The 24,262-nt window shown below is 35.8% G+C and overlaps 1 protein-coding gene and 1 long non-coding RNA gene across 4 annotated transcripts; one reads left to right on the top strand and one right to left on the bottom strand.

The window, feature by feature from the left end:
* Positions 1–4,016: 4,016 nt before the first annotated feature.
* Positions 4,017–6,952, top strand: LOC114267824 (G-type lectin S-receptor-like serine/threonine-protein kinase LECRK3). The gene has a single exon (XM_028208897.2). It carries the CDS (start codon positions 4,191–4,193, stop codon positions 6,645–6,647), a length of 2,457 nt encoding a protein of 818 aa, XP_028064698.2. The 5' UTR covers positions 4,017–4,190; the 3' UTR covers positions 6,648–6,952.
* A 3,513-nt stretch (positions 6,953–10,465) lies between these two features.
* LOC114267823 (uncharacterized) lies at positions 10,466–17,335 on the bottom strand. Of its 3 annotated transcripts, none has more exons than XR_003631064.2 (6): positions 16,949–17,335; positions 16,198–16,358; positions 15,933–16,048; positions 15,621–15,716; positions 13,580–13,738; positions 10,466–10,769 (listed from the first exon to the last, which is right to left on the bottom strand). It is a non-coding gene; the product is annotated as an uncharacterized LOC114267823 (long non-coding RNA). The 3 variants fall into 3 exon arrangements; XR_003631066.2 differs by having other exon boundaries at positions 10,466–10,761; XR_003631065.2 differs by lacking the exon at positions 15,621–15,716.
* Between the last annotated feature and the right edge of the window lie 6,927 nt (positions 17,336–24,262).

Genomic DNA, 24,262 nt, shown 5'->3' with positions numbered 1-24,262 from the left:
AACATTGAAGAGCTTGTCAAAATATGCTGAAGCAGGGGTCTTCGCTCGAGCCATCTATTGGTCGCTTGATCGATCACGTAGGTTTGCAAAAGTACTGGATGGGTCTAATTTGCGCTCGAGCCAACACTTGGTCGCTCGAGTGGTCCAGCTATATTCAGAGGGTTTGCTCGAGCGCACACTTGGTTGCTCGAGCTGTCTGTAAAGATTGCAAAAGTACTGGGAGCTCGTCAAGTTTGTTCGAGCGCACACTTGGTTGCTCAAGGAATCTACAAAATTTCTGGATTTTCCAGATTGCTCTTGAAGTTAAAAAATGCATCTTTCATGACCAAAGTTCGCATGGCTTACTAGAAACATGTAGAAACTCATCTTAATGCATAAATTCATGGCAATTATGAAACCTCATACTCAAATCTCCTTCAGTTTTCCAAAACAAAATTCAAAATCCCATGTTTTTGCCATGCATATAATGATCTCTTTCTAAAAGTCATGAACTTAGCAATTTGAGCTCAAAGGCTCCATGCATGTACAAAATCCTTTTCCAAAAATTTTAAAGTTAACAGATGATGGATAAAACATACATGTATAATATAACTCATAATTTCAACATAGATGCTAGAATTGAAATTCAATATGCCAAAATTCAACATATTCTTGCATGTAGAACTTCTTTACTTTCTTGACTTTAATTGACAAAACGCATGCAAATAGTCACATAGAAGCCATGAACTCAACTCTAAATCACATCATCTTCAAGGATTAAGAGTTAGATGCTTACTTAGAGGCTTCAATTACACTTGTTTTTGCACAATATTGACTAATTCAAGCTACATCCTCAAGGTCACCTTCAATCTTATACTTTCTCTCTCTAGATGAGAGCTCACTCTCTCTCTAAAAGTATAATTTCAGATTTTTGCACTTCAAAGGAGGAGAAATGAGCTCAAGAATGAGCTTAAGGCTCAAATATATAGCTAGGATAGCACAATACAATAATTAGAACATTAAACCAATTAAACACAACTTGATTAATTAATCTAAATCAATTTTTAATTAAACTTGTCATAAGGTTTTAAAAATTCCAATTAATCTAATCATGCACTCAATTTTGGTTTCTGGCACGAATAAGACCTTCATTGTCATATTCAAAGCAAAAATCACAACAGATTTTTCTATGATTAACAGATAGTTCCTAAATTGAACATATATTCTCAAATTAATCACATTACACATATTACAATTAATAAATAACACATAATTAAATAATTATAATCATGATATGTATGTTGGGGTCGTTACACCTATATTCCCTCCTTTTGTTTTTTATTTTTTTAAAAAGAAAAGAAATTACAGTGACGTTTTTAAAAACATTACTATAGTTCAGCATATTATCTTTCAATGTATTTAGTGGCATTTAGTAAAACGTGTTCTCTAGGTTTTTATCAACATTTTTAAAAGTGTCATAAAGTTATAGCGATGGCTACATCATCGACACACGGATTAAAACATCGCTAAAACTTTTTGCGATGTTTTTATGCTCTACATAGGTGTTTTTCAAACACCAGCAAGGATCATTTTTCCTGCAGTGGTTGTATCATATAAAAGTAAACATTGTGACAATTATCAGTATATTATTGTATGGACTTTTAATGTCCAAGCAGCTATATATGTGGCTCTAATAGAGTCTTTGACACCATACTAGCGACCCACAATGTTGCCGTTTGTTAAGGGATAATAATATTAAAGAGTGTTGACCAAAGACCAACTACAGGGAAAGCGTAATTTGAAACCAAACTAATGACCCACAATGACGCCGTTTCTAAGGGATAATAATATTAAAGCGTGTTGACCAAAGACTAAGCCTGGGTTGGTATATACCAAAAAAAAGAGTTTAAAAGGTCAAAAAATTATTATTTTATTTAAATCATATCATATTATTTAAGTCACATCACTTCTCTATCCCATCACTTCAAACTCAATTCATATTTTATAAAAAGTCAAAAAATATACTTATTTAGAATATCCCAAACAACTCTTTAACTATAGGGAAGGCATACCTTAGAGATTATGCTATGAACTCAATTATTGCTTGAAAAAAAGAAAATGAAAAAAGAAAAGAAAAGAAACAATACAAAAATAATCAAGAGCTGATGTTGTTTTGACATCTTCTTCAATGTTAGTCTTCCGATGCCATATGTCCTTACATTTTCTTCTAGATGTCTCTCTCATTTTCTCGTCTTTTGTTTAATTAAAATATAAAAATCAATTTCTAGTTTGATAAAATTGTCGTAATTTTGGGCTCTCTCAACAGTTTAGTAGCCAAATGTGTAGTCATTGGCGACTAAAAATCAGTTTAGTCGCCGATTATATGGGTTTTAGCGACTAAAAAAATTTTAGTAGCCAAAAGTGAAGGTTTTAGGCAACTAAAAAAATTTAGTCGCTAAAAATATAGGTTTTGGCGACTAAAAAATAGTTTGGTCGCCGATTATACGTGTTTGACGGACAAAAATAAATTTTGTAGCCAAAAGTGAAGCTTTTTGGCTACTAAGAAAAATTTAGTAGCTAAAAGTGTACAATCGGCGACAAAAATTTAGTTTAGTCGCCAAAAGTGAAGGTTTTGGCGACTAAAAATAAGTTTAGTCGCCAAAAGTGGTTATTTTTAGGCGGGAATTAATTTTTTTAGCGACTAAAAAATAATTAGTAGCCAAAACTATAGAATTGACAACTAAAAAACAGATTTAATCGCCAAAAGTACTCTCAATTTTTTTAGTAAATAATTTATTTTTTACATAAATTATATTGAATAAAAATAATTATGCTTATATATATAGTTTTATATTAATACGGGTCAATATAGTATTTAAATAATATATGTTGCATATACATTCATATGGTGTTGTAGTGGCATAGTGGAGAGAGTGTGGTGCTAAAGGTTTAGAATCAGAAAAAGCAAAGGAAGTTAGTATTTTTTTTTTTCACGGAACAACCTTTGGCGACTAAACGGTTTAGTCGGCGATTCATTGACTATTGGCGACTAAAAGATTAGTCGCTAAATATATAATTTTAAAAAGTATAATTGACTATTGGCGACCAAAACTTTGGTCGCTAAAGACCTGTTTTTTGCCGACTAAAACTTTTTAGTCGCTAAAACCTCCGGCGATCATGTTTTCGTGACAAAACCGGCGACTAAAAAATTTAGTCGGAGAAACTAAAAAGTTGACTTTTAGAGACTAAAAATTTAATCGCCAAAAGTACTTTTTCTTCTAGTGGTAGCTTATTTATGTGTGGGTATATATTTCGTGATTCTTTCTGTTTTATATTATCTTTCATTTCTAGTATCAATCTTAATGACTTCTGCGGGTACTTTGAAGGTATGTTTGGATTTTTTTATTTAAGAAAGAAAATAAAAAGAAGAGATAAATATAAAAGAAACAAAATGAGTTGAAAGAAGCTAAATTCATTTATTTATTTATTTTTGGAATAGAAAAGTGAGAAGAAAATAAATAGGCATTTTTGTTTGATTGTCCATAGAAATAAATAAGTAATTCAGTATTCCTTTGGAAGAGTTAAAATAGCCTTATTTTTTGATTTTTTTTTAATTATTTTAGTCCGATTTTTTTAGTCTTGTTTGATTTTTATTTTTGATTTTTTTAACTTTTGTGGGAGAGAAAGTATCATAATTATGGTTTGAATATAATATTTTGTCTTATTAACTTATATAATCAATTTTTTCTTTTGGGTTTTCTTAGCCAAAAAATCAAAACCAAACATAACTTTAGCTCCTTTTCATATTTTTCACTTCACGAATCTAAAATTCAAAAATTACATAAAGGTCTTCATTTTTAAAAAGAGGTGTGGCCTGACACAAAAAGAGTGCTAGTAATGCTAAAATGAAATTACCACAAAAAAAAAAATAATAATAATAATATTACAGTGACTTTGCTCGTCAAGATTCTAAGATCAGACTTTTCTAAGTCGTGTGGGCTATTTGATTCTAATACCGTGTTTAGTTGAAGATTTTGGAAACATTTCCAAATTCTCAAACCAACACAAGCTTTTGTTGGTAAAGGTGTCAAAAACTCAAATGCTCAAGACAAGAACTTTGCATATATAGCCATCAAAATTTGAGAATGTATTACAAGTTTCTATTAAACAAATCACCTTCATAAATCACCTAACTCCAGCTTGATCTATCAATGGCTTGTGCTCTTCCTCATCATCTCTTCTTCTTCTTCTTCTTCTTCTTCTTCTTCTTCTTCTTACTGTTCCTCCTGCCATTTTCTACTGTTGCTCAGACTAATGGTACCGTAGCTGTGGGTACATCTATCACTGCAAATACCAAGGATACCCCATGGCTGTCACCCTCTGGTGTTTTTGCATTTGGGTTTAAACCACTTCAGGAAAAGAATCTCTTCTTGCTTTCCATATGGTACCACCAAATACCCGACCAAACCGTTGTCTGGTATGGGAATGATGGTATCCCTATCTCAACTGGATCCAAACTAGACCTAACTGGTGACAGAGGGCTAGTGCTCAGTGACCCTCAAGGCAATGAATTGTGGAAGTCTCAGTTCATTGTCGACAGTGTTGCTTATGGTTTTATGAATGATACCGGCAACTTTCTGCTTGTGCGCAGCGATTCCTTCAATCTATGGGAGAGTTTCAAATATCCAACTGATACCATGTTGCCTACACAGATTATGGAGTCCGGTGGGGTAATATTTTCTCGCCTTTCGGAGACCAATTTCTTGCAGGGAAGGTTTCAATTTCGTTTGCTCCTGGATGGGAATCTTGTGCTTAATACAAGAGACATCACTACCAATTTTGCTTATGATGCTTACTATATCAGTGGTACTTTCGACCCCAACAATTCGTCCAATTCTGGTTACCAAGTGATCTTCAATGATGCAGGATTCATGTACATATTGAGAAGGAATAACCAAAGATTTGATCTCACACCACAACAACTATTATTCCCAACTACTGAATACTATCACAGAGCAGCTCTTAATTTTGATGGAGTTTTCACCCAATATTATCATCCAAAGAGTTTTGATAGTAGTACAAAGTGGACTCCAATTTGGTCAGCGCCAGATAATATATGTCTTAATATTAATGGAGAGGAAGGCAGTGGGGCTTGTGGGTTTAACAGCATTTGCACCCTCAACGTATATAGAAGGCCAGAATGCAAATGCCCGCCAGGGTATTCGTTACTTGATCCAAACAATACGTATGGAAGTTGCAAGCCAAATTTCTCACACAGCTGTTCAGAAGATGACATCAATTCCGGGGAAGAGCTATACGATCTTCTTCCTCTAAAAGATACTGCTTGGCTAACGTGTAAATATGAGCACTTGCAACCTGCAAGTGAAGATCTGTGCAGAAAGTCTTGCCTCAACGACTGTTTCTGTGTTGTTGCCCTTTTGTTAAATGATAGCTGCTTCAAGAAGAAGCTACCCCTTTCAAATGGGAGACAGGATAGATCTGTTAATGGTCAGGCTTTCTTGAAGTTTAGGAAAAGTGATCTTCCTCTAGTACGACCTCCTCCTCCTCCAATTCCAAAACCAGAGAAGAAAGGGGGGACTTTAATTATCGTTGGATCAGTTTTCCTGGGTAGCTCTTTGTTTATCAATTTTGTATTTATTGGTGCCGTTTGCTTGGGCTTTTTCGTCATCTACCATAAGAAAAGCATAAAAAACAGTCATGACGATCACTGTGCTGCTGAAACGAATCTTCGCTGTTTTACCTACAAAGAGCTTGCAGAAGCTACAGATGGTTTCAAGGAGGAACTGGGAAGCGGAGCTTTCGGTATTGTTTACAAAGGGGCGATACAAATGGGTTCCAGAGTTGTTGTTGTTGCAGTGAAGAAACTAGATAGGTTGGTTCAAGAGAGAGAGAAGGAATTCAAAGCTGAAGTAAATGTGATTGGGCAGACACATCACAAGAATCTGGTCTGCTTGCTCGGATTTTGTGATGAAGGACAACACCGGATGTTAGTTTACGAGTTCTTGAGCAATGGGACTTTAGCAAGCTTTCTCTTTGGGGAAAAGAAACCTAGTTGGAACCAAAGGACCCAAATTGCATTGGGGATTGCCAGAGGACTTGTGTACCTACATGAAGAATGCAGTACCCAGATCATCCATTGTGATATAAAGCCTCAGAACGTACTTCTGGATGATTATTACAATGCTCGAATTTCAGACTTTGGGTTGGCTAAACTTCTGATGTTGAATCAGAGTAAGACCAATCCTGCTACTATTAGAGGGACAAAAGGGTATGTTGCAGCAGAGTGGTTCAACAGAAAGCCAATCACTGCAAAGGTTGATGTGTATAGCTATGGTGTATTGCTACTAGAGATCATTACTTGTCGAAGAAGTGTTTGCGATTTGGAGAATGGTGAAGAAGAGAAAGGAATTCTGACTTATTGGGCTAGTGACTGCTTTCAGGATGGAAAATTGGATGCTTTGGTTGAAAACGATATGGAAGCGTTAAATGATTGGAAGATGCTGGAGAGATTCCTGATGGTTGGAATTTGGTGTATTCAAGAAGATCCATCTCTGAGGCCTACAATGAGGAAAGTTACTCAGATGCTTGAAGGTGTTGTTGAAGTTGGTTTGCCTCCATCTCCATCCCAATTTTCTTATACTAATTAAGTTTTGCTTTTGTTGCTCTGTTCTAGTGGTTCTGTTGTCAGTATAGTCAACCAATTTGTGGGTATGTTGTTCACTTAAAAATAATTTATGGTCATTCAATTTTTGTGTTTAAAGTAACAGAGCTCTTTAACTGAACGCATATAGTGTATCGTGAGCGATGTTTTAAAAATGCTGGCAGGATCATCTGTATTTTCTGGTTCATCAAAAGCCTGAAAATGAACACAACTGTACAGAGTCTCTCTTTTGTTGTTACTGTAATATGTCCTGGGCTCCCAGTTAAATTTATATATTTTGGGTTTTGTTTTACAAAACTGTGCCAATTCAAGCAGAAATGGATAGTGTGGACGCCATGCCTTTTACGGATATAAGTGTAGACACTCCATTTTTTACTAACCTTAAGACTTGGGCGCTCTCTTTGGAGTTCCCGATGATGAACACGAGATGTATTAACCTTACAAGTTCTATGGCAAGAAGCCTAAGAACCAAGCTTTAAACCATCTAAAGACCTGTTTTGGACAAAATGCTTTTCAACCAAAATGAAAACCATATTTCAAAATGAATTTTAGTGGTGCAATTCTAGACATTATCACAATGTTTTGAGGCTCATATTTTCGAAATCAAAGTATTGTATTCTTTCAAACAAATTGGGCAAAGAATATGGTAAGAATGAATGGAGGGGATGAAATCCTCTGAAATACCTGTTTCTCTTGTCAATTCAGCTAACTTTCTCTTGTTGATTTGATGATTGGTTTTCTGATTGGTCGGACACCATAGGTTGGCCGGTCAAAAATACACTCAGCCGATCACCAAGAGGAACGGCCGGCTGAATGTTCTGAGTACAGAGCATTTTTGGGAATTTCAGTTTATTTTGCTTACCTACCACAAATATCTAAGATATTTACAACCTGAGCTCTATAAATGGAGCTCGATAGCTCATTTCAAAGGGGTGGAAGTTTTGCCCGAACCTCATAAGAGCCTCTTGACCCTTCTCTCTCTTGACCACATCTCCTACCTAGCACCCTTTGGCTTTGGACATCAAAACTCTATTAAAGCTTGATTCTAAGCTCGTTGCTAAGACTCTTGGACATTAAACAATACATCTAAAGTGACTTAAGGGGATTAAAAGGGAGTTTGTCAATCAAAAGGATCTACCCTCCTAGGAGATGATATTCTTGCTCCTTTAATCATATTTCTGTCCTCCTTTCTTTATTTCAAGCTTTGTTTTCACTATGTATCTGTTGTAGAGATGTAACAAGTCCTCATGGATGTGGAGGGAGTAGATTTAGCCGCTCATCCATTGAATTGATAGCCTTTCTTTACTTTATTGCTTTCCTTTGCTTTAAATTCAAGTGCTTATGTACATTGGACCCTTGTAAATGTGTTTGGGAGTAACTATTAGCCATCCATTCACAAGTTCAATAAGCAAAATAGCTTTTCTTCTTGTTACACTGCTCCTCTTCATTTATCCTGTCTTGCAAGTATATCAATCCACGTGTTTCAATTCCTTACTCAATGTCAATGAGTGCTATGGGTTGTTTCATAGAATTGCTTGGGTGATCCATGGGATTTGGTGTTGGAAACGTTATGTCCTTACTTCTTCATTGAGTATTTTGGAAGTAAAACAAGAGATTTTGGGTCAAATGAAGTTGAAACCTCCCTTCTCAATAATTTGTGAACATAGAAAGGGGTGTAAATAGCTTTTCTTCTTGTTACATTGCTCCTCTTCATTTATCCTGTCTTGCAAGTATATCAATCCACGTGTTTCAATTCCTTACTCAATGTCAATGAGTGCTATGGGTTGTTTCATAGAATTGCTTGGGTGATCCATGGGATTTGGTGTTGGAAACGTTATGTCCTTACTTCTTCATTGAGTATTTTGGAAGTAAAACAAGAGATTTTGGGTCAAATGAAGTTGAAACCTCCCTTCTCAATAATTTGTGAACATAGAAAGGGGTGTAAGCACTCTTATTTTATGACTAGATGAGGAGTTTTTAATAAATTTGATGAATCTCTTGTTTCAATAAGCAAAGCTTCCACCAAGAAATGATATGCATTAATCTATGCTCTCCCCTTAATAGCATGGATTTGAGTATTGATTTACCCTTATTCACAAAGAGAAGATGTAGGTTCCTGTCCATTTCTTGGGCTTCAATTTGTTCTCATTTTTTATTCATTTAATTGTGGATATATTGCAAAATATCTATTTTATATATTTGTTTATATCATTGTTGAGGGTTATAGCCCGTGCACCTCTTTCCCAAGTGATCCTTGTGAGCAGAGGAGTTAGAAGGGATGAGCACCCCTCAGAAAGTGTCTTTTGGCCTCTGTCCTGGAATTCTGCACTAACCTAAATCCCAGCCGGAAGAAGAATTCGGCCGATCACTTCTTATTCAGCTGGCCCATTTTTGTGTTTGGCCGAATACCTCCTCTCAAGAACAGAGTATACAGTTTTTGGGGAGTGTTCTCCTTGGAGTTCTAGAGCTTCTAGATAGTTTATTTGCTTTACTTAGCATAATTTGTTAGATTTAGCAGTAGTTTGGCTGAATCGATTCATTATTGTAATAATCTCTCTCTCCCCTCCTTTCTCATTCGAATTGTTGTAATAATCTTCCAACCCTGCGTCTTTCTAACCCTTTTATTTGCATGCTTTCAGTATTATATCATATTTTATTTGTCATGCCTATATATTGCATCTATTTTTTCATGCATTCGGGCTCATCCGCATTTGTGGAATTTATTATTTTCAAAGCTGAATACATGCATTTTTCCACGTCTTGAAGTGATATCCATGGCATATCTCAGTATCCAAACTTCTAGGTGTATGTCGTGTATGTCTTCCATTAATTAGTTGTATATAAGATCACGCATATGTATATAACATATTATTTTGTCTCATCTTGGAGTACTTGGTGAGCGTTTCTTTGCTTTAGCATGTTGTATGTGTGTGTTAAATACCATATTTATTGCCATACCATGAGGCTAAGTGCTTAAATAAGATATCTGTTTGAATGCCAGTGGATGCAGGTTGTGTTGCTTATGTTGGAATGTAGTTGATTCTCATGCTGTCGAGTTTGTACAAAAAGGCTTTTCAAAAAATGCATCAAATCAAAGCGTAACCAAAATTAATGGCACAATCTATATTTGCATGCCTTAGATAGTAATGGTAGCGTTATTAATAACCGGAACATGTATATATGTTGATTATAAAAACCACATCATGACTTAGTATAGACCGATCTTTTGATCAGGTGAAGGAGGTGCACAATTATTGATCTTCCCTTCTTATACTTAAGTTCCTGAGCCAAGACACTTTGGTTTTGATGGTGGTGGCCATTGGTAGGTGTCACGGGTTTCTTAATTTTCGCAAAAAGATCACGTGGCGACTCTGAAATCTAGTGATGTAATCCATTCATGGCAAATGTTTTGCAATAAAATGGGTTTTCTCTAAAAATTGCTAGATTTGGACTCTCATTTTCTATTTTACACTACACTAGTGATATTAGATCAGAAATTGTGAGTCTAAACTGTTGGGCATCCTTGGTAAACCCAAAGGCATCCCACAATAAGGGTTGTTTCCACCTATGTCGTGCCAACTTGTTTTTATCTCACATCAAAAGAGTCGCCACTTAATTTTATGGGGAATTAAGAAACCTTTAATAATGAAAACTAAGTTAAGGACCTGATTCGTCATAAACAGAGATTATCAATTCAGGAGCTAAGGTACAAAAGGGAAGGGTTAGTGAATGAAAGCACCCCATTACAATGAATTCATTAAATATTTTCCAACCATTATAATGAATACCATTAAAGAACAAGTCTTTTACCCGAAATAATATCTTTATCATTGCACTATTCCAAGTGAAATATATACATCATTGTTCATTAACATACAGTCATGAATAATAACCATTCAGAGGGTAAGAGAATACAAAAGTAAAGCGCCCAAATGGCATACACATTTTCAAGGATAGTCTTTGATTACACAAAAATAGACATTTAATCCCAAACCACAAATTAGCTTTGGTGCTTCAACAAGTAACATCTAGGGCGCCTTCATGCTCCAGTCAAAACATATCCATCGCCAGTCACTTCGGCGGAATCACACCAACATTTCCTAAAATGCTGTTAGTTTGGGGTGAGCTATTGCCCCATAAGAAATACTATTAACAAGTTATATAAATAATCAAGATGCATATGATCATGCCATGCACTTGTTACAAAATCTATATTTTATCTTTAAAAAAAAAAAAAAAACGAAAATGTTCAATGCATGATTTCCATTCAAAGTCTCATTCACAACCATGGGGTGGTAAATACACTATGACGTCTCAAATAAGTGTCACAAAACTATACCAACATACATAGATTTATATACAGAAAATACCTCACATTTGTCGAATATTAATACGACAGGGAATGAGCACCCAAAATCATCTGTTTTCCCACTTTTATCGACTACTATACGGCAGGATCAATGAACACTCAAAAACACTTTTCCACATTTGTCCGGTGATAAGCTCAAGACAGGACAATTGGGCACCTTAACTCCCCATACGGGTATCAATACAATACACAACCATTTCCCAAAATCCAACTCAACTACCCAGACTCATACACTATTTACCCCCTTTCAACATTTTCTAAACAAACACAATATTGTAAGATCACAAGAGAAAATCGTAATGCACATGATGCATGAGTTTTCAATCCTAATTTCCCTAAGGTTTGTTCGATACACAACATTTAACAATATCAACAATTAAAGAATTTTTCCAATCTCACAATTTCCATAATCTCAACATCTACCAATCTCAATACATATATCCAAGAAAGTTCAAAAACCTAGTATCTCAACACCATTCACTACTACAAAATTATGAATAGATCACACTCTTATGTATGATATATGTTGTTTAATCACACGTTTTAAGTTTTGTCAAAGTGTGATCTTTGGGAGTGATTAAGAAAGGTCATTTTTAATTACACGTTTTGAGTGCCATTAAAAAATAATTCCATCACACGTTTTACGTGTAATAATAAATATTTAGATCACATCTTTTAAGTGTGATTAATAACATTTAGATAACATCTTTTAAGTGTGATTAATAACTAATAAAATCTGTGATAATAAACATTTAAATCACAAATTTTAAGTATGATTAATATCTAATAAAACATGCAATTAAAAATGAGATAAGATCACACGTTATATGTATTTCTCATCATAGCTAATGCATGTGATTAAAAAAAAGTTCAACATATTTGAAGAATAATCAATATTATTTTTGTATGCGCATTTGAAGAATGTAATGCAAATTATATATTATCCTTTGAATCACCACATATTGAATGAAATAACGTCATATATTTCATAAATAAAAGTTAAATGTTTAAAAGTATAAACAAAAGAATTGATAAAAAGTTTTTAACTGTGATTACATATATTAAAAAATGAAAAAACTTAAAACATAAATTTCTTAAATTCTTTGACCATATTTTGTATCTCTCTAAGCAATTTCTGACCTAAAAAATGAAAATACAAATTAATTCAGAGACCGCTAGAAGTATATGAATAAACTTACTATTTGTGAGGTTTAGCTCGGCTTGGCTCAAATATATTTGTTTTTAATAGTTTGACTACAAGATGTATTGTTTTTAAAAGGAAGCATTACCTAAGATGAACAAATGGAAAAAAATTCCTATATCATAAAAGTTAACCCAAACCCAAGCCAATTTAACCTAAGCTCCCAAAAACCAATCACTAAAAATCATTACCCTTGTCTTCCAGTTGCAAAAGAATTAAGCAAATAAAGCATATTTTACTACTTTAACAACTACCTGTATAGACCATGGAAAAACCTTAATATATCTTATCTAACTACAAGAACTTTAAAAATTGGTCACTAGACCAATGCCTGAAGCAGACAATTTAGGACGTACATAACAAATTGAATGTGTAAGACAATCAGACATGAAATAAACCCAGAATTTTTTAGTATTCATTATTTGAACATCAGATCAGTAATAGGAAGGACACAAAGCATTCACTTCATGAAAACAAAGATGCCAACAAAGAGTGATCCTATGCATAATCCTATTTCTTACCTCATTTTCTCACCCCAAGACACAAAGCAATGGGGCCCACGTCAACAAATACACATGGAACCCATTCACTTGTGTCTAGGAGTGAGAAAATGAGGTAAGAAATAGGATTATATATAGAATTTTCCTTCATAAAATGATCTTTAAACAAAAATGCTCTTTTGAAGGTCCATCACAACTCAAAAGCCAAGCCACTTCCAGCCCTTTGATGTAAGCCATGTTTTATGGACTCAAGTACGAATGTCGGGTGCATATATGAGTCTAAATGTCATATTCATCTGATTCTTATGTCAAGGTAACTAGGATATGTCTATATTTCACAGTTTTTACTTATTTTATATTCTAAGGGTAAAATGATGTTTGCAAACATCAAGTAGAGATTTATGTATACAATGGAAGTCTTATGCTTAGTTAGATAGTGAATTCGACTGCTTGTACATATTTGTTGGGTGCTTCTCCAAATAGCATATCAGATACATATCCCATATGTGTACGACCTTACCCAAGTATCAAGTGTCTTACACAAGTACTTTTAGAAGAGTCCATGCAACATGGGATGCAAGTATGTCCATGTAACACCTCAGTATGGAAAATCATGAAATCTTCCATTGAGCTAGTTCAGCGTTTAGTTTTAGTAACCACACGTGCAGGGAGTGAAAAACAGACCAAACATGTATAATAACATAAGGATGAACAAAAACTGCCAGATGCATTATACAACATCATAGTAGCTTTCATACATTTAATTTAAGCAGCTAACATCAAAATCAGAATAATAATTATGAGCACACATACTTGCATGGAAAATTTCCAAGAACAGGTATACATACCTTAGCGTACTGGTACTTAATTATGGTTTCGATTCCTCTCTAAACCACTCCGCAAATTCGACAAACATAACCAAGATCATCTTTCAGCACAAAAGTACAGTCACACTCATCAGGCTCTTCTTTTACATGTTCATCGGGTGGAAGACTGTCAGCAGTATCCTAAAAGACGGAATAAAGTAGAAATTGACATAGCAAATTTGAAAATAGGAGAAAACTTTATCACAGTCAATGAAAATATGAATCTAATAATACATGGTTCAGCAATAAGGGTTTCATAATTCACTCGCTTAGTTTAACAACCATGTAATAAATGTAAAAATGCCAGTGTCAAACACAAAGTGCCTTGGAACATTCAGAAGTGAATTTGAATGAATATATGACACTGGAACTTTTCCAGTGTCAAAAGGCAATGACAAGAAGTGCGTCTTGGTGTTGAATTATCATATATAGAATGATGATAAAAAAGGGCATGAGAAAAAAGAACAAGGAAACCTAACTTTCTCATCAAAAGAAGTATCTTCATCAAAATCAATAAAGTTTTTATGTTTGTCATTACCAAAATAATACAGATGGGGTAATTACAGCTTCACATCACATAAAAAATTAAATAAGAAAAAGAAACACATACAACATATTATGACAAGCAATACAGATTAAGGCCCCATTTGGGATGGTGGCTTTTTGGTTAAAATACCCAAAAAGCCAAAACACCCAATCAAAAAGCCAAAAAGCCAACTAAAATAATTTCCCGAACGAGCACTAAGTATCCTTCATTTAGGATCTACAGTTATATGTTACATTCAAAGCTTAAATCCTATGATAGCTTCTGTTGAAACCACAAAATGGGTGAGCTTACATATCTGGCCATACCATCCATGATTTAGGCCTCAAATAGATGAGTTCGGATTTGTGAATCCCAAAGGATCCTTGTTTCATGCTGTGGTGACTCCAATTTGAGACGGCAGAACTAAGAGCAGCCACTTGTGCAAATGCTTAATCAAATAAGCATATGTATGGTGCATACATTGCAAAACAAAAGAATGTATTTTAAATATCATGGACTCAATATCTACCACTTCTTGTGATATTTATGCAAAATTTTGATACGGTGCCATTTTTCATATATGTAATTAGTCTAAGGCATTGTTTGACCCAATGCAAATTGAGAGTCAATGGCGTTTACGGCAGTTCTCTGCTTATATATATAATAAATAAATAAACAGAAAATAACCATCTTAATTTTGTTTTTATTTCCACCAAATAGGCACCATTTAGTAGTCAAAGTTGTGTGCAGTGGAATACTTCTTTCTTTTTTTTTTTCCTCAGCATTAGGGTGGTCTTGTTTGGTAGAATGCATCCCTTGAGACCAAAGCCTTAATTGGAAACTGGCTGGAGAAATTCACTAGAGACTACAGTGAAACAGTTCCCCTTGCCACTTTCCATAGCAAGAAAAGTCCACACAAAAAAAATGTTGGAATGCAAACCACCATGTGCACATTGAGATGAGCAAAAAAAAAAAAAAAAAAAAGCTCCCTACCAAATAACTCAAATCTCCCATAGAACTTACAAAAGAATATTAGGACTTCCTCAACCTTCAAAACCAAAATGTATATATATACACAAATAAATAAAAGTAATATGCGATTATTCTTTCCACCAAGTTCAACAAGTAATCCTCAAAACAACTAAAGGGCACCGTCATCGAAAATTGTCTATTCTGTTGCTCACAGAACCCATATGCCAATATCCCTTCATATCAAGAGCTTAGGCATGATCCAACAAAATCCAAAACAATAAAATAACAGGCACAGTGAACACAAGCCACCTCAAATGTGATCATTTTCACATAAACAACATGAACATATATATTATACACAAAGAGGAGGGAAACAAAAAATAAATAAAGAAATAAAAGAAAAGGGGGCAACCACCTTATGCAAAAGGTGCATCCTCAAATACTTTAAGGAAAGCATGAAGTCAACTGAATGAAAAAAGCTTGATGAAAAATAACACAATAGACTAAGAAAAATTAATTGACAACCTTGGTTAGAAGAAGATGATCTTGAAAGGCATTTTTAGTAAAATTGCATAGAAGGCCTTTGAAGGTAGACAAGTCAAAACACCTATGGACAGAAACCTGGTACACCACATAGAGGATATGTGACAAGCATATATAGTAATGAAGGTCTAGCAAAAAAGATCATACACAAGAATTACTAAACTTCAATTTATATGAAGAAAGAAAATACAATATTTAAGAAATCAAATTATTCCAATTGTGATACATATATGAAATTACGAAATAACTAATACAGTGGAACTCCATCAAGGAAACTAAAAATCTTGGTCAAACCTTAAGGATCTCTGGTGTGATTTTGTTTGGACCCCTTCAGGAGAAAAGGGCCATGATTGAAGCAGGTTTTTTCTTTCAGTTCTATAATTGTAGCCGTTATACGACCTCGTGGATCACTGTTATGTAATGGAACCAATAAGAAAACAAAAGGAGTAAGTTGAAATATATGCACAGGAACAAAGAAGAGAGAGAGAGAGAGAGAGAGAGAGAGAGAGAAAGAGCGAGAGAGAGAGAGAGAGAGAGAGAGAGAGAGAGAGAGAGATACCTTGTCGAATTCATATAGGCAAAGATAACAAGACCATCTATGTAATTGACATTAGTTGCTGGAAGTAGATGGGCATCAGAAGTGATCTCATTACCAATTTTCTGATCGTTGCATAGTTGCATAGGAAACACTTAAATACTTGGGTAATTCCAATGTGAATCCTACATGTTTAATTGCAATGCCATCATTAGGAAACAAAACATTCGGATAGAAGGAGCTCTGTCAAATTTATATAGTTTTCCAACAATTATATACTCGGGTATGTACCGAAAGCCATAAAACTTCAATTTCAAATTTAAAGGCAGTCCAAGAGTAAACTTTTTGTACCATGACTTTTTGGTTCCTTCAGATATTTACAGCCCATAAATCTTTATGCTTCCAAGATTGTCTTTAATTTACTAAATTGCTGGGCCATAATCAGTGCAAATTTTAATCGTAAGTCAATCAAAACATAAGAGACAATCACTATGGCACTTGGTTTCAGATTTTGAATTGAATTAAATACACAGAGTGAAGGCCACAAGGAAAATAACACGATGAGTGAACGAGAGAGAAAGAGAGGTAAAGATCAACAAAATGCAGATAAACAAACATGTAGATGAACACATCGAAAATTTAGCATTTTTAACATATGAAACACTTCAAAATAAGTGAAATGAAATCAAAATGACTTTTGTGATATAGAACAGAGCAAGAAACAAGAAGTTGATCGAACAGATACAATCAAAATCAAAGACTAAAATCACGTTACCAGTAGTTTCCTGATGAGAGTCACAGTTCCAGCATGAACATAAAGGAACAACCCCGTGACATCAGTTTTGAACTCTTCATACTCAACGTGAACCTTATTCGCCAATTCATCGCGACCTGATAACTCTGTCTTTCAAACCGTCAAGCACACAACACCAACGAAGTTGACATCGACGAACCGATCAGAGATGCAATCAAACGTAGTTTTCAGATTGTTACAGTGAGAAGCTTCGAGGAGGCACTGCGAGACCTCCGCTTCGCACCAGCATTTCAGATCATTACAATCAATCGGTTGAGAGAGATTATGGTTTAGACAGAAAGAGATTATGGTTTAGACAGAGAGAGTCGATCGATTTCCCTCAGATTCAAAATAAGGATGCTTCAGAATAAGAATGTGGTTAATTAAAAAGTGTGACTAAAAAAATATGATATGATCACATTTAATTGAAAAGTGACATAAAAAAATAAATATTATCATACTTAATTAAATTAGGTGTGATTAAAATATTAATTTAATTTTTTTAATCATACTTTTATTAAAAGTGTCATGTTTTAATTTTATTAAGTGCGATCTTTAAGCATTTTTGTAGCAGTGATTGTCATAATCATTCACTAAATTTCAAGATTTAAGAGTTAATTTGTCCAAACCTATTATTAAATGAAATTTGAAAACTAGAGTTTTTTTGGAAAATTGGGACTTCTTATTCTATTGTACTTAAAATGTTAATTCATATCATCAATAGCAATAATCAATTTATGCCATGTTTTTTTTCCAAAATATGGAGTATAAACCCCTTTTTATTCATCAAATCCACTTTAATTCATAAAAATCAATTCATATATAATTATATTTAGGAAAATACCACACATGTACCCCAAATCATAGATATATCGAGTTAAAGATATCCCTACCTCAGGAACGGAGGCAATAAGATGAAAACCCAAAGAGAGCTTCGAAGAAATCGCAATCCAATCGGTCAAAATATTGATCTTTACTTGATCTTCACCTTTAATGCAAGATCTATGGTGGATTATTCTTGGTGAAAAATAGATGAAATCAAGGTTTGGAGGTCTAGGGTTTTAGGTATGCAGGAGAGGGAGAGAAGAGATGAAGAAATAATGAAATGTTTGGACCAAAAAGTGACTTCAAAGTGGCTGACATCCAATAGACCGCTCGAGTGGTCAAAAGTTCGCTCGAGCAGAATTGCTTCCAGCACAAGTACTCAAACTTCAAATGGGCATAACTCTATCATTCAGACTCCATTTTGGATTGTTCTTGTGTCAAAATCGAAGCCCTAGAAACAAGATTTCTAATGGTTCTAGCCTCACATCTAGATTCAAAGTGTGGAAAAAGAAAGGTAAAAGAGTGAAGACACATAGAACAATTATTTGAATCAATATTTTTGGTTCAATCCTACTTTACCATTATGATACCATCCTAATCAATACTCTAAAATGAATCAAAGAGGCTCCAAGTACAATAATAAGAGTAACAAGAGCAATCCCACTAGTCCAAGGAATATGAAGTGTTACAGACCTAGTCCATATATTCAGCTCTAACAACTTCCACAAACTAGGACATAATGCTCTCCTGTGTCTACGATGCAGTGATGCCGCTTGATTGAATAGTGAAGCCCTAGTTCGTTCCAAAACTAGGATAGGGTATCTCAAGCCCCCACAAGGGTGTTTTGTTCACGTTACTTGCTATATGCTATGTATGAGGGTCAATATAGGGGCTCATTATTTCATATCAATGGTTAGGTTCAGAACAGTTCATTGGAGTATACAGTGGTACAGATGTGATAATTGAGTTGAAATATTTCCGGATTCATGCCCTAATATATGCGTGTGAGCCAAAATGATGTCAGATTTTGTGTTTGATATGTGTTTTGTTTTCTTTGTTTGTTTTTCTTTTGCTAGGTAGTTGGTTTATCATAGATTTGGAAAGTTCAGACGCCCCTAATAGCTTGTGGACTCGTGCTGGTAGGCTCTACAAAACTACAGATCTACTTCAAGGTCATCCAATGTTAGTGTCACTTCCATCAATATATAGAAGAAGAGTCAGACAAACACAATTGATTCAGGGTCTGCATCAGTCACCTCTCAGATCTCCTTCGAAGATTTTACATTAGTCACTCCTCAGATTTCCTCTATTTAGTACCCTGGTAAACCATTCTCTAGTCTCTACAATGGCTCGGAATCTTCCAAACATCGCAGAAATGATTGCTAATCTTCAACGGTCCATGGATGCTATTAATCACACAATAGCCGCTTGAGGCGATGCCATAGCTCGGATGCAACAATCGGTTTGGGCAGCCACTGCCCGTCCACTGGCAGTTAGTTATCTAGATCTAGACCCACCTCCACCAATTGAGGATTTCCCAAGTTTTAGGCAACCAAAAGAATTGGCCCAGGCTCCTACTGCTAGAATCCCGGTATATCTAGTTGAAGGATTTTTTCCCCTCGATATCGTTGAGTTTGATCTAGCTGTGCTAAAGATAGCCAAGTTACAGAAGTTTAAGAAATCTCAGGGGGGATCAATTCCATTCATGATATTGAGGACCGATATACAGAAGCAGTTGTTAAATCACCGGAAAGATTCAAAATGCCACATATTGGCCAATTTGATAGATTAGGAGACCCTATGGTATATATCCACCTATTTCCAAATATTTTGAAACCCATGGGTCTGATTCGTCCTAAAAAAAATGTCTTTGTTTGGGAGGACTTTATCAAGAATTGCTGTTACTTGGTATGCTAAACTGGAGGAGAAAGTGAGGCAAAGTTGGGAAAAATTGGCCAAGACATTTATCGCTTAGTACTCCTACAATACACAAATTGAAGTAACCACTCGAGATTTGGAAGCCACTGACCAAGAACCAAAAGAAAGCATTGTTGAATTCATAACAAGATGGAGGGCTAAGAAAGCTATGATGACTACTAGGCCTTCATAAAAAGATCAGATCCGGATAGTGGTAAGGAACCTTTATGGCAAGATGTTACAAAAAAATGATAGTTCTCCCACTCTTTACTTTCAAAGATTTGCACGAGATAGGAGTCCAAATTGAAGATGCTATGAAACAAGGGATCATTGTAGATGAGAAGGAACTCGTGAGAAAGACTTTCATTAGCGGTTCCAATGTTACTAGCAGTAGTAACATAACCACGAAGCCATCAGAAGTTAGTATTGTCACCACATCAGCTAAAACAGCCAACCCTTTTGCCGATGCCACCCCACAACCCTATAATCGAAACTGATTCCTGAATCATGATTTCCATCCACTCTATATGACCCCAACCCGAGCCCTAAAAATGCTAGTATAAAAAGGCCATCTCAAAGTTCGTGATCCTCGACCTTTTCTTGATCCACTTCCACCCAAGCATGATGCATCCAAATACTTTACTTTCCACCAGCAATAAGGCCACGAAACAGACCGATGCATTTGTCTCTACCATGAGATCCAGGATCTCATAGACCGCAAAATCATAGCTCCACTACAAGCTCCACCTCAAAGGCCAAATGTTACCAACAACCCATTGCCTACCTATGACCGAATACAGTCACCTCCCCATCTTAACCTTATCTATACACTACCTTTTACCTTTAACCTCAGCATATACATTACCCCTTCCCACTTACCTAAACCTAAGGTCCACATTCTTGAGGGCACAGATCTATGTATGATGGATGCACCTTAATTTCATATAGAACCCAAAAATCCTGTGGTGGCAAAATCTAAAGAATAGGAAATAGTGATAAAGAGGGAAGAAGAGAAAGGCACAAAGGAAGAGACAAAACTTGAAGTGGAAATAACGGAGGTGCCAGTGATAGAAACCAAGAAATTGCCAAAAGAAGGATATGATCCCAGCAGATATATAGTATCAACCGATCATCCAAAACCAAAAGTCATTTTACTTGATGCATTCTCCATTAATGTCATCTAACAAGATGTACCTAAGCAATGATTGGACGATTTGGCTAATTTGGAAAAGGACTTGGAAAATCTCCATTTCTTTGAAGAGCAAAGCCTAGAAGATGTACAAATCGAATGGTAGAACCTGAACAATTTGACCAATGTTCATGGGTGGACAAGTAGTGAGTGGGATTCGGAAATAGGGGAAAATGATGAAGAAAATGGCACAAGCCAGTAGAAAAGCAAAGGGAAAGGAAAAGATAGGCGAAGCAGTAAAACCAGGGAAAGTAATAAGCCAAAAGAACCCAAAAAAGAGGAGACTGAGAAAGGAATGCTAGAAGGGGTTGAGAGAGAAGAAACTGGGAGGGTAGTGCCTGAATCAGAGAGAACTGGACCAATTAGGCCAACAGCAGAAGAAGAGTGAAAAAGATCCAATCTGGTATGGGCGCACATGAAAAAAAGGAAGATTTTTGGATAAATTTGGTCAATATCACCTTATCATTGAAAATGAGATGATTGCAGTATAGAAATGATACATATTGAACTAGATGATTGTTTGTCTATAAATGAAGGGGAGTGGTGGGAAGACAATGATCTACACTTCGCCCACATTGATGAAGGTTGGGGAAACAATGTTCCGGATGACACCTGGTATTCTAAGGAAATTGATCATCTAACTAGAAGCAGGTGTTTCTTCAAGCCTTCACACATAGATCAAGATGAGTCATCAGGAACAGATACGAAGAAAGGAAAGGAGAAAGAGAAAGAAGAAGAAGAAGAAGATTTGGTCCTTAAACAGCTGAAAAAGATCCAAGCTAACATCTCGATCTAGGGATTGCTCATGGCATCACGAGAACACCGACAGGCTATGCTTACAACACTAAGCAAAGCCAAGTTGTCAATCGATACCACACCAGATCAGCTGGTATCATTGATCACGCCAACTGGGCCAATTCCATCCATGTCTTTTTCGGATAAAGAACTTCCTCTAGAACGATTAGAGCACAACAAACCTTTGTGTGCATCTTTAGAATACAAGAAGAAATAGGTCCTTCTAGTCTTAATTGACACTAGATCGGCCATAAATATATGCCCTTTGTGCACTGCTTATGCGATAGTGTTGAAGCCAACAAACTTTGCACTAACAAATCAACTGATCCGAGCAAATGATAACACTAGCCGAGTGGTTATGGGTACCACTAACGTACAAATTTTGGTAGAACCATCTAAGCATGAAATTGAATTCCATATCATGGAGATGCCAGCGACCTTTAACTTGTTGTTGGGCAGGCCGTGATTGTATCAAATGAAAGTCGCTTCCTCCATAATGCATCAATTATTAAAAGACCAGCATATACAATGCATCAATTAGTAAAATACCAGCATGTTGGAAGAATTGCTACTGTCTTCAGGAACTCACCAATCTATCCTTTGCCCAAGGTCACAACCTCAGTATTGGAGATAAATCATGGGGAGAAAGATGTTTTTCTTTCTGGATTAACTTTAACCGAAGCCCAGTTAGTCCAGACTATCATGGTTGATGAAGAAATGGTATATCTGAGTGCCCAGTCAATCTACTTCATGAGCAAGTTAGGACATATCTTGGGGATAGGACTAGGAAAGAGTGGTACAACAGGGGTTGCTGTAGCAGGAGAAGGTACCCACAATCCCCACTCATTTAGGTTAGGATACAGACCCATAAAGGAAGATTGGAAAAAGAAGGAGAATAAGGTGAGAGAAAGGGTTAAAGCTAAAAGGGCTGGCATGCAGTATGAATTGAAACGTAAACCAATCCAGGGGACCTTGAATGGGCGTTTTGTCAAAGAGGGAGATAATTTTCTCTTTTTGCAATTTTCCTAAACCATGGGTCAATTCTGAAACGAAAGAACGTCTCCCTAAATTTGAGATTTTCTTTGATCACTAGCTATCTAAGGATGAGGGTGAGGAAGTGAATTTCGATAATGGCATAGACCAGGACATGAGCAACCATCTAGGCAAAAGAAAAGGGGATGAAATGGAATTGACACTAGCTAACTATTCAGCTATCATCGAATTATAGGGTTTTGAGGATGTCAGTATTTTTGTGATCGGGGAAGGATCGTCTATGGACTGTAGTGACCTTATCTTGGTGCACTGAAAGCACCATGTTTAACTTGGCAACTGAAGAAGAGATGCATCGTGGAGTTTGAATCTAGTAATGAGTCCGAGTCTAATTCTACCGAGTCTGTAGAGTTAAAGTTAGACTCGAGTTCTTTTGATAGAGTCGGGCTGTTCTAGGTTTGACAACCAACACACCACTGTGTTGTCTTGATCGTCCTTTTATTTTTCTTTTGAGTCCATTATATCTGCTGAACCAGACTTGATGAATGAGAACAATGTGGATTATGCTCACTTTTCTATGCCTTTAGTTTATTGTATTGACCAAGATTTTCAAAATTTTGATGAAAACAAATGGTAAGAAATTCTTCCAGCCTTGAAAATTTGATTAATTGGGAAGAGGAGAGGCGTGCAAAACCTTTGATGGCTGAGATTGTTTCAATTAATATGGGTACTGAGGAGGATCCTCACTTGGTCTAGATTGGTTTAACGTTGTCTTTGGAGAAATGCGGGTGATTAGTCACTTTGTTAAAAGAATTTATAGATATTTTTGAGTGGTTCTACAAAGACATGCCTGGAATTGATCCTAAGATTGTCCAGCACAAGATCCCTCTTGATTCTGAGGCCCGACCTATCAAGTAGAAGCTCTGTGGAATTCAACTAGATTGGGCGTTAAAGATTAAGGAGGAGGTCACCAAGTAGATCGATGCGGGATTTTTGATTGTGTCAAAATATCCAATGTGGTTGGCAAACATTGTACCAGTTCCAAAGAAGGATTGTAGGATCTGAGTCTGTGTCGACTTCAGAGATTTGAATAAGGCCAGCCCTAAAGATGACTTTTCACTGTCGCACATCGATGAGTTAGTAGACTTCGTTGTGGGTCACGCTTTACTTTCGTTTATGGATGGATTTTCAAGGTATAAGCAGATTTCCATGGAACCTGAAGACAGAGAGAAGATGACATTCACTACTCACTGGGGGCCTTACTACTATCGAGTCATGCCATTTGAGTTGACAAATGCCAGAGCCACTTACCAGAGAGCAACAACCACTATTTTGCACGACATGATCTACATGGAGGTTAAAGTATATGTGAATGACATGGTTGTCAAGTCCAAGGAACGAGAGAGTTACCATGATGCATTAAGGAAGTTCTTTGAAAGAATTCGAGAGTACAAGTTAAGCCTGGATCTGCAAAAGTGTACGAACGGTGCAATTTTGCTTTCGAGCAAATTAAGCAGTACCTACAGAACCCACCTGTATTGTTGCCACTCGAGCTAGGGAAACAATTGATTCTTTTACTT

This window comes from Camellia sinensis, chromosome 13 (genome assembly GCF_055761805.1).
Source record: "Camellia sinensis isolate YWXY chromosome 13, ASM5576180v1, whole genome shotgun sequence".
In the NCBI taxonomy this organism is placed as follows: domain Eukaryota; kingdom Viridiplantae; phylum Streptophyta; class Magnoliopsida; order Ericales; family Theaceae; genus Camellia; species Camellia sinensis.
This window is presented reverse-complemented; position numbering and strand designations above follow the sequence as displayed.